Source organism: Laccaria bicolor, genomic scaffold, assembly GCF_000143565.1.
Source record: "Laccaria bicolor S238N-H82 LACBIscaffold_18 genomic scaffold, whole genome shotgun sequence".
Lineage (NCBI taxonomy): Eukaryota > Fungi > Basidiomycota > Agaricomycetes > Agaricales > Hydnangiaceae > Laccaria > Laccaria bicolor.
Window position 1 is genome coordinate 249,838 of NW_001889889.1, and position 11,276 is coordinate 261,113.

The window sequence follows — 11,276 nt, forward strand, 5'->3', positions numbered from 1 at the left end:
GTCGGCTAGCAGAAAAGAACTTGACAGAGTTGAAAATTTTAACTCAAAGTTTTAGGGCACAACAAAAATTACTCATGGCGCCGCCAGTACTGGTGAGCAACCGAGAGCTAGTTGACATGTTCTTAGGCTGTCTGACAGATTCCTTTGCTGATCAAGTTAAGGCCAGTTTGAATATTGAACAAACTAGAGACCGAAAACAGAAAGGCAACGAGGATGAGACCACTGCTAGAAGAACTGAAGATCCATACGATATCATAGACATCATAGACATGGCAGAAACCATCGCTGGACGTCTTACTGGAGACTCCCGAGACCACCCAAGCAACGCGAGAGCTGTATCGACTGGTAGATCAGTTCAAGCGCGCAAACGGGAAATTAAAATGGAGCACGATGAATTCAAAGAATTGCGAAGTATTACTGCGACGTTCCTTGATCAAATTAAAGTAGATCAAAAACAGAATTCAGAACTTCGTAATATGGTACAAAACACGCAGATCGAAATGAAGAAACTCTTAGAGACTTTAGTTCACCAACAGCTGAATATCAGTAACCCACAAAGTAAAGTGGCGAGTTATAAAATGACTTCAGATGGCTGTTGGTACTGTGATGAACCAGGCCATTTTACTTCAAATTGTCCACATAGAGAAGCACACGTAGCCCAGAAGAAAATCAAGCTTCTTGGGAACCAAATGTATTTTACACATAATAATACTGCAGTACCTAGAGGGAATGGCGAAAAATCCGTTCGACAAATTGTCGAGGAGGCTAGTAGGCAAAATTTGACTCTACAAAATAATATGTTTGCAGAGCCTGGAGAAGTCTTTAGTCAAGAAGCTGTTGTCCCAGGTATAATCAGGCTACCGGATAATAATAATGGAAATGAAATTTCCGTTTTTACAAACCAGATGCGAGATACAAGAGACGATGTGATTCTCAACATGAACAACCAAGTGTTAAAACTTACCGACATGCTTGCGAACCTTGTTACAAACCCCAATAAAACGAGGGACGTAGATGCGTCGCAGTTTGCCGTCACCCGTAGATCTCAAACCGAGACTCAGGGACAGTCGGGAAACTAAAGAGTCCGATGAAGGGGCCTTCCAGTAAGACTAAACCCAATGCTGGAGAACCAAAGGCACCAGAGGACGCACCAAAGAAAAGGGGTAGGAAAGTTGTGATTATCGAAGAATCAGAGGAAGAAGAAATTCCTCCTGAGAAACCAGAAAATCTCAATGGACCAAAGAAAACTTTGAAAAATAATCAAAAATTACTTGAAAGAAATGATGATGTTGAGGATCCTAATCCAAGGCACAAACAATTACCGTATCTCGGTATCCCAGACTTAAATAGTAACGCGAAAGAATCGGTTGACGAGTATGACCCAGTGCCTTTCTATGAGAAGCGCCCGATAGCATACAAGCATTTAGCTCCAATAGAAAATGTTAAAAATGAGGAACAAGCGTTGAACAGTCTGTTAAAAGCACCTGTTACTCTAAGCGCGGAAGTACTTATGAGCATTTCTCCTGGAGTAAGGCAAGAATTGTTTAAGGCCTTAGCTAAAAAGAAGGTACCAATTCAGACTGCTCACAATCGAAAAGTAACTATAGTCGAGGAGGTTGATAAAGACGCACCTCCAATTAAAAAGCAAGAAGATAATTTTAATTTCGGAAAAATCAATATAAATGACTTGGACATCAAAGCCACTTTTATGTGCACAACAGAGGATGATGGAGTAATACCAAAGGGTTCTATAGTCCTGACAGACCCTGTTGAGCAATATTTGCAAGGCCTAGGCTCATCGGAAACTCCGAAGGAGATTTACGTATCTAAAGAGTCCCATGCTTTAAAATCGATATATCCAGTAATTAATAAGTTTGGTCAAGTAGAGAGCTTGTTGGATGGTGGCTCACAAATTGTATCAATGGATGCGAAGGTTGCTAAGAAATTAGCAGTCCCTTGGGATCCTGATATAACCATTCAAATGCAAAGTGCGAATAGAACTGTGGAAAAGACCCTTGGTCTCGCCAAAAATGTTCCATTTAACTTCGGAGGAATTACGATTTACCTGCAAGTGCATGTAATACGGGACCCAGCCTATAAAGTACTATTGGGCAGGCCCTTTGACGTGTTAACAGGGAGCGTGGTCGTAAACTCTACAGACGGAGGACAGACGGTAACCATAACGGATCCAAACTCTGGCAGAAGAGCAATGTTACCCACTTTTGACAGAGGAAAACCACCAGTAATGATGAAAATGCACACTGAAGAGGATCTTCAATCGAAAACTGAGAAAGTTTTTCAACCCTCGATGATTTGATTGAAAAAGATCAAGGAGAAATCGCAATAGCTTTCAAAGAAGACGGTGCGGGAGGATATAAAGTCCTATTGTACGCCTTACCAATGGACGATCAATTCTCTGAAGAAGAGACTAGGAATTTGTATCTTACAAAATACTTAAAACATGAAAAAGAAAAGATGACAGACAAGGCAGCTAGTACGGTTCTGGTAAACTACTTAGAAAAATATTATTCTAAGCAAAGTCAAGAATCGGGCACTGCGTCTACAGTGGAAACCATGATGAATACGATATATAACCATGACGGTAAAGCGCAACCGAGCGAAGTGGAGGGTGAACATCCTGCAACAAGGGAGGTACTGGTAACTAAAAAGTATAAACCAGTCACACAGAAAATCCGACCCGTCTTTCAGGACCTGCCAGATAAATTTCGAATTATTCGGGATATAAAAGGCGATCCAATGGACACCTTGCCAAAGCTGAATAGAAACCCACCAGAATTCACACCCACAGGACGCTATACTGAAGAACAAAGAGAGCAATTTGACAAAGTTCATAACGGCGATTTCTTGTGGCCAGAGGAGCGCAAACTATTACATCATTTTATGATGGAAAACAACGAAGCCTTTGCTTGGGATGATAGTGAGAGGGGGAGCTTCAAAACAGAATACTTCCCACCCATAGACATTCCAATAATTCCACATACGCCATGGGTTTTGAAAAATATTCCAATACCTCCTGGACTTTATCAAAAAGTGTGCAGAATTATTAAGACCAAATTGGATGCTGGGGTATATGAACCCTCAAATTCTTCTTATAGGTCAAGATGGTTTTGTGTATTAAAGAAAGATGGAAAAAGTTTGAGGCTTGTACATAGTCTGGAACCTTTAAATGCAGTGACTATAGCACATTCAGGGTTACCACCTGCAACCGATGCACTTGCTACGCATTTCGCTGGTCGAGCTTGCGGAGGAATGTTTGATTTATACGTTGGATACGATGAAAGGCTCTTGGCAGAGACTTCCAGGGATCTGACTACATTTCAAACACCTTTTGGAGCTTTAAGACTTGTCACTCTACCCATGGGTTGGACAAATTCCATTCCAATTTTCCATGATGACGTTACGTATATTTTACAAGAAGAAATTCCTGAAGTAACTGTACCATATATTGATGATGTGCCTGTCAGAGGGCCTGCAACAAGGTACGAGTTGCCAGATGGAAAATACGAGACTATACCTGAAAATAGCGGTATAAGAAGGTTCATAATGGAACACTTCGAAAATGCTAACAGGGTAGTTCATAGGATGAAATATGCTGGAGGAACCTTTTCAGGATTTAAGTCGGTAATTTGTGCGGCTGAAATAACAGTAGTAGGCCACCTATGCACTTATGAAGGCAGAAAACCGGAAACTGAAAGAATGAAAGTTATAGATCTTTGGGGACCTTGTAAAGACCTACATGACATCAGGGCTTTTCTAGGAACTGTAGGGGTCTGCAGAATGTTTATTGAGAATTTTGCAAAGAAAGCAGAACCTCTCAACGATTTATGCAAAAAGGGGGCTCCTTTTGTATGGGGACTGGCACAAGAAGAGTCTATGGACAAATTGAAATCCTCACTTCACGAAAGTAAAGCGCTCGTGCCGTTGGATTACGAAAATAATCCTAACCCAGTGGTACTAGCTGTAGACACCTCTTGGAAAGCGGTTGGGTTCTACATATATCAGGATAACCATACGACTGGGCTTAGGCAGTATGCCAGGTTCGGTTCTATAACTTTGAATGATAGAGAAGCTCGATTTTCCCAACCAAAAAGAGAATTATTTGGTTTAATGTGATCTTTACAGGCTGCATCATACTGGCTCCTAGGATGTCGAAAACTAATTGTGGAAACAGACGCGAAATACCTGTCAGGTATGCTTCGAAACCCTGAAATGGGACCGAATGCAACCATCAACAGATGGATTGACGCATGTCTAATGTTCCATTTTAAGTTACAACATGTCCAAGGAAAGACCTTTGGCGCAGATGGATTATCGCGCAGAGACGCTCAACCAGGTGACAATGTGTATCCCCCTTCAGATGAACATCTCGACAAACCCGTTGGTGTCATTGAAGTGTTACCAGATCCAGATGGAGGGGAGCCCCCTTTGGATTTCGAAACCTTCAAAGATCAAATTGACTTGAGGGGGGGATATATCCAACAATTGGCTCTAGACATCTCAGATTTTAAGGATGAACTAGACAGGGAAATAGCAATGACACAGAAAATAGCTAAAGATGTGAAAACAAGAGTGGACAATGATCCAGATCATACAAAAAGCAGCCCAGAACAGAAGGAATTTCTTCGAACTTACATGATTTCGACTTTAACTTCACCAGGCCTGGAGGCCAGGTTTGACGAACTAGAAACAGAGCAACCTTACCCGGAAACTCATAGGTCATTCATTGGACAGTCACAGGATGAATTCCTTCTTATACTCAGAGAATGGCTGAAAAATCCTAAAAAGATCGAAGGATATTCTGATAAAAAGTACGGCGCTTTCGTAAGATTTGCAAAAAGTTTCTTCCTAGACAAAGAGGATAGATTATATTAGTGCTTGGAAGTTAGGTTAATTAACTGGAAAATAACCGAGACCAGACCGGACCTAACCGCAAAAAAACCGGACCGTGGTTAGTGGTTAGTCAATTCTGGAAATGAAATAACCGGTTATTTTGAGGTTAACTAACCGTTAAAAAACCGGTTATGACCGGTTACAACCGACCCTATTATACCCCTTCAAAACGCATCTAAAAGCATGAGAAACGCTAAAAATCTGACAGAGTTATGGTCAAATCTCTAAATTATTGGCTAAAATAGTAGGCTTTCAAGAATATTATTATAAAATTGTCAATTCTTCACCGAATTTAGCGTTCTTGGGCTTGTTTTAAAGCTACGACGCATGGCAATAATGTTTACTGCAAGGAATATGAAAAATATACGCGTTTTAATCGATTTTCTATTTTTTCGGTCCTAACCGGTTAGTAACTGCAACTAACCGGTTTTCATCGGTTATCTTCGGTCCAGTTAGGTTATTTTGCGTCTGGGAACGAACCCTAACCGGTCTCGGTCTCGGTTAGAGCCCCTGGGCACCCAATAACCTAACCTAACCGGACTTTCAAACACTAGATTATATCGTCGAAGCATTGAATCACGTCACAAGCTAGTGGTCGACAAGTCTCACCGAATGTACATGATGAGATCTGCACACGATGCTATGGGACATAGGGGAGCATATGCTACGCAGAATATGTTAACGGAGCGTTTTTGGTGGCCTGAAATCGAAAGAGATGTACATTGGTATGTGAAAACATGCCAGCGTTGTCAGGAACGTACCAAACATGTAGTGGAAATCCCACCCACCGTGACACATACACCATCTATTTTCTAACAACTACACGCTGATACCGTACACATGACTCCGAAATCTAATGGATGTAAATACATCGTCCATGGGAGGTGTGCACTGTCAAGCTGGGTTGAAGGAAAACCCCTAAAAAGTGAAACTGCAAGAACTGTCGGCTTATGGCTTTTTGAAGAAGTCATCTGCAGATGGGGTTGTCTAGAAGTAATAATAACTGACAATGGTTCGGTTTTCCTTGCTGCTGTAAAATGGCTCGAAGAAAAATTCGGGATAAAGGGTATTAGGATATCTCCGTATAATTCTAAGGCAAATGGCAGAATCGAAAGGCCCCATTGGGATATTATACAAATGCTCACAAAGTGCTGTGGACCCAAGAACCTTGCCAAGTGGTATTGGTTCTTTTGGCAAGTACTTTGGGCTGACAGGATCACGATTAGAAAAAGATTTGGTTGTTCGCCGTTCTTTATGGTAACAGGCGCGCATCCAATATTACCTCTCGACGTACAGGAGGCTACCTGGTTAGTAAAATTACCAGATCGTATGTTGTCCACTGTAGAATTGATTGGCTATAGAGCCAAAGCATTAGCAAAACACAGGCAGCATGTGGCGGAAATGCGCGAGAGGGTCACCTTAGAAAAAATGAAAAGAGTGGCAAAATATGAACTGAGCCACCACCATAAAATCAGTGGTCGAATGTATAAACCCGGAGACCTGGTGCTTTTCAGAAATTCACAGGTATCCTTGTCATTAAATAGTAAAATGCAACCAAGATACCTGGGACCTATGATTGTGGTACGACGAACAAAGGGAGGTTCATATATAGTTTGTGAACTAGACGGATCAGTCAATCACAATAAAATTGGAGCGTTCAGAGTCATTCCGTATTTCGCAAGAGAAAGGATCGACTTACCTGAGCACTTCAGTACACTTATTGATGCAAGCAATGAGGAACTGAATGAAATCGAAAACACAGGCGTTGAAGAAAGACCTAACGCAAGAGATTACTACTTTGAAGGAGTTAATCTTGATGGGTCTTCCGCAGATGAATCCGGGGACTAGTGTTTGAAAGTCCGGTTCGGTCCGGTTTTTTGATGCCCAGGGGCGTTAACCGTAACCGTAACCGGTCTGCATTTTCCCCAGAGGTCAAAAGACCAGACCGGACCGCAAAAAGACCACAGACCGCGGTTTTTTGCGGTCTATAGACCGGTTTCGGTCTGCATCGGTTTTAACCGGTTTATGACCGGTCTTTAGGCCAATATTTTAAAATTATGAATCGGTAAATTTATTAACATCTCTAATAGCTCCAAAACGAGCCCAAGAACGTTAAGTTCCGTTAGGAATTGGTGCTTCTATAAAATAAGTCTGGTACATCTATTATTCCCAAAAGTAATTTACATTTTAATTCATATCTCTCTCGTTTTTTTACCAAATCGTACGTTCTTGGGTGCGTTTTAAAGGGTATTTAAGGGGCTACAAAAGACCGGTCCAAACCGGTCAAGACCGGTTCACGTTAACCGGTTTTATTGCGGTCTTTACTTTTCAAAAATAAAAGACCGTAACCGCAGGTCCGGTCTTTTGCGGTCTTGGTCCGGTCTGGTTACGGTCTTTTTCCAGTCACGAGACCGGACTTCCAAACACTACCGGGGACTTAGAAGAAATCGAAGATTTAAGTGAAGAAGAGGCTCAGTAGACTTATGCTTTAAAATTGGCTAAAGTTTGATAAAACCTCCAGCAGTTTATAAACATAATGCGCAAGTGCCTTCTAGATTTTCCATGCGTAGTCAACTATACATGCGGGCTCTAGGTGTCCGTCTACGAAAAAAGTTCGGATAGTTCTACTACTCCTTAGTTACTTCACGCTCAGCAATCTGGGCAAGGGCAATTTCGTAATCAGCGACAAGTACATCGCGAAGACGAAGCTCCAAGTCGAGGCGCTGCATGCTGAGAAGAACGCGTTCACGAAGATCGACCTCTTGCTGCTTGAAATAAGCAAGGGTGGGATAAGCTGGCATGCGGTTGGTAACAGCAGCATGTGCGCGCGCTAAGATCTCCCTGTACAGAGGGTTGTCGATGAGCAAGGAGTTGGCAGACTCGTCTATAACAAAGGACGAGCGTGTTAGTTTACGATTTATGAAGATAAAAGATAAATACGAACTTTGACGAGACTGAAGATCTGCTAAACCACTAATAAAGGGCGGTTCAGTACGAGGACATTTGTCGCCGGCGCAACTGCCTTTGGCATGCTCGACGACGAGGGCCTTGTGAAATTCGCGACTGTTAGTGTCCATGCCTGGAACAGCGTCGTAGGGAATGCTGACCGTTTCGGCACGCTTGGATTTGGCTGGGGTCTGTTATGTCCGAATAAAATATGAAGTTAACAACGTGGCAGTGGACTCTCGCAATAATAGCAGCTTACCTTGGGACCAGAGGCAGCACGCTTCTTGCCTTTCTCTTTGGGAGAGGAAGCGGTGTCCTTGACTTCTTCGTCACCAAAGAGGTTGTCCACTGCCATCTGAGCAAGGCGGTACGCAATATTAAAATTGGGTTCTGCTCGACAGAAAATAAAATAAAAAATAACGCACAGTGTCAGCTGCAGTGATAGTGTTGGGGCCATCACACCCACCCATCATAACGTCGGTATCCGAGGGGCCGGGGACAATCTCGACCTTGTCGTCCTTGTCCTCGACGACAGCCTTGGACTTGACAAGCTTGCGGGGACGCTGTTTCAAAATGTATCCGCGCTGCGTTAATAAAATGAGAAAAGATGAACAAAATAAGTATAAACGTGCCTTGGCTTTAGCGGCGGCCATTACCTCTGCAATCTCAGCCTGAGCCTGAGCTTGAGCAGTAACAGGTGGTGGAGCGACCTGCGCAGCGGCGCGCGCGGCGAGAATGGCACGACAATATTCTTTGATAGTGTCGAGGTTGGCTGGGGGTGCGATGGTGTGAACTCCAGTGCTGCGGGTATTGTACTCGCCTCTAACAAGGAAAAGCACGTTGTGCATTGGCTGGTGCATAAGCAGACACGGATCCTTGGTGTCGATAAGCTGAACCTAGTCAAGTGCGCAGTATTAGCCTTTGTTCGAAGAAATAGAGAATACGAAGTTTATAACAGAAAAATTCGCGACTTACACAGTAATTAGTGGTTACGCCAAGAATGGTGGGAGCGGCAGCGCTGTTCAGTCCCTCTTTCATGTCCTGATAAGTTTTGAAGGCAGTGAGAGCGGACTCGCGAAGCTTGACAGTGGCGGGAAGAGCGTTTTGTGGGATAGACATAATGAGCGAGTGGTAAAATGAGAGTGCGTGGTAGAAAAGCAAAAAAACTGTTCTGTCCGAAAAATTTTCGCCACTGCCTGCTTTTATATGTGTGTCTGAGACCAAGGCATGCGCGTTCTGAAATTCCGCGTTGCAATTCACTTGAAGCATGAAAATTTGGAGTTGCGCGTTCCAGCGTGATCACGTCTAAAAATAGAATAAACTTTCCGAGCCTTGGATTTCCCACGCCACGTGACCTATGAACTTAGTCGTTTTGACTGAGGACAGTCAATATTTAGTGAGGGGGAGGGATCAAGGCTACCTTGATAGATAAAAAATTCGATTTCATGATTCACTAAAACCACCAAGGGGAAAAGAGTCATAAAAACGCGAACTAGAGACAATAAAACCCTAAGGCAGAATGAATTTGATAGAAAAATGCGAAATAAAGTCGAAAATTCACAAGTTCACACTCTAGAAAGCATGCAAAAAGGCTCTCACTTAGGAACAAATCTCAAAGTTCAAGAAAGAGAAAGTCAAGATTCTACTATAAGGACAGCAGAATCTAACTACAAAAGATAATGACACAAAAAGGTTGATATAGAAAGTCCAAAAACTAAGGTGTCCGAATGCATGCCAAGTAAAAGAGTCCGTAAAAACAAGCGCACCTACTCCTCGTCAACAAGCTCGTCGATAACCTCCTCCTCCTCCTCCTGAGAATGGGCAGAAGGTGGAAGACCAGGCGAAGCAACGGCGATAGAAGGAATAAGGGACAGCGAGCAGACACGGCATTGACGAGGTGTCAGAGATGAAGGCCCAGCAATGGGAGGAGAATCGTCTCGCTGAAAAAGCGAGACGAGTCTCTCCAAATCGGCCGTCGTTGAACCCGCAGGCACTGGGACCCCCTGAGTATCTACAAAGTCTTGAACGAAGCTGTACCACAAGCCGAACTCCTCGCGAGTCTCGAAAACAGTGCCTAGAAGAGTTCCAGGCTCGGCGGTGAGACACAGGTCCGCGATGGCGTTTGCGAACTCTCGAAGATTGGCATCACGACGATTGCGAATGGCCTCAAGGACCACGGATAGGGTGCGCATATGAAGCGCGTCTTCTTTGATGGACTCCATCAGTGCAGATATAGCTAGAAAAATAAGTGAAAAGTCATTAAAAAGACTATAAAATAAATAGAAAAAGAAAAAATCATACCTGAAGGCGCATGAATAGCCAACCGGTTACGGATGACATCCCTGACAGCCCCTCGGCATTCATCATTCAGATAGTATTCACACGAAGAAACATGCACTACATCGCAAGGACCGCAGGGAGTGCCCCACCCACGAAAGGTGCAGTTCTTGACAGCGGAATCCTTGCGCGCGGAGCACTGAAGGCAAGGTTCGGGCATCTAATAAAACAGGTATCAGTACCTATGAAAACTCAGACAAAAATGAGAGGAGGAGACATACGTGGATTTGTGTACCCTTAAGAACCGCGGGGAGCTCTTTAAGCCCAAATCTAGCGGTAGCACGTTCTAAAAAAAAAAAGAAAGTCAGCAGGGTAAACAAAAATACTAGTAAAAGAACGACTTACTAAATCGCTTCTTGTCGAACACGATGGGCTCTTGGAAGATAACGGGAGCTGGAAAAAACCCGAATTATAAAGTTAAAAAGCAAATTGAGAAAGAGAAAAAGCTTACACTTCTTACGAGGGCGACCGCAACGCTTGGGTTGAACAGAAGTTTCCTTCTGCTTGACCACCGGTGGCTTAACGGCAGTACGCTTGGTGGAACTACGAGTAGTAGGAGGAGTCCTCACCCGAGCCTTTCCCTTGTCAACTCGAGATGAACCTGCAACAAGCGGAGGCGTCTTGGCGCGAGCCTTGCCCTTGTCTGCACGCAAAGGCCTAGCGAGAGGCACAGAGTCCGACGAGCTTGAACGGGAACGGTTGGGATGTTGGATGGCCTCGTCGTCAGACGAGGGTTTCTCAATAATCTTGCGTCGTTTACCTGGCTAAGAAACCAAAAAAGTTAGTAAAAATGTCTAAGCAGAGGAAAATGAAGAAACTTACAGGGCCAATAGCCAGCTTCAAGGGTGTTGTAGACGGAGGATCGATGATCTCGACCACATCCGAATCTTCGTCCATGACCATGGCACGAGTACGCTTCGACCTTCGAACAGGGACAGGCGGCGTCGAGTCAGGCGAGGAAACTGGCAGGGACTCTGGGCCAGGGCTTGGTAGAAACAACGAATCGGATCCCGTAGGAGAAGGGGAGTGAACGACATGAGCTCGACCTCGGGGAGTAATGATCCCCGGAGGTGACGAAGACC

General features: G+C 43.8%; 4 protein-coding genes across 4 annotated transcripts; 2 read left to right on the forward strand and 2 right to left on the reverse strand.

Annotated features, from left to right (window-relative positions):
* Window positions 1-116: 116 nt before the first annotated feature.
* Window positions 117-1,079, forward strand: LACBIDRAFT_328732 (uncharacterized protein; the record flags this gene model as incomplete). Its single annotated transcript, XM_001882740.1, has 1 exon — window positions 117-1,079. One exon carries the CDS (start codon window positions 117-119, stop codon window positions 1,077-1,079), a length of 963 nt encoding a protein of 320 aa, XP_001882775.1.
* Window positions 1,080-1,087: 8 nt separating this feature from the next.
* On the forward strand, window positions 1,088-2,317 carry LACBIDRAFT_299997 (uncharacterized protein; the record flags this gene model as incomplete). Its single annotated transcript, XM_001882741.1, has 1 exon — window positions 1,088-2,317. The coding sequence occupies one exon, from the start codon at window positions 1,088-1,090 to the stop codon at window positions 2,315-2,317; it is 1,230 nt and encodes a 409-aa protein (XP_001882776.1).
* Window positions 2,318-7,538: 5,221 nt separating this feature from the next.
* On the reverse strand, window positions 7,539-8,976 carry LACBIDRAFT_300001 (uncharacterized protein; the record flags this gene model as incomplete). The annotated part of the gene is made up of 6 exons (XM_001882858.1): window positions 7,539-7,795; window positions 7,856-8,048; window positions 8,117-8,212; window positions 8,283-8,441; window positions 8,490-8,753; window positions 8,833-8,976. The coding sequence occupies 6 exons, from the start codon at window positions 8,974-8,976 to the stop codon at window positions 7,539-7,541; spliced, it is 1,113 nt and encodes a 370-aa protein (XP_001882893.1).
* Window positions 8,977-9,456: 480 nt separating this feature from the next.
* Window positions 9,457-11,097, reverse strand: LACBIDRAFT_328735 (uncharacterized protein; the record flags this gene model as incomplete). The annotated part of the gene is made up of 7 exons (XM_001882859.1): window positions 9,457-9,499; window positions 9,628-10,093; window positions 10,159-10,354; window positions 10,416-10,480; window positions 10,540-10,587; window positions 10,646-10,958; window positions 11,017-11,097. The coding sequence occupies 7 exons, from the start codon at window positions 11,095-11,097 to the stop codon at window positions 9,457-9,459; spliced, it is 1,212 nt and encodes a 403-aa protein (XP_001882894.1).
* Window positions 11,098-11,276: the final 179 nt, after the last annotated feature.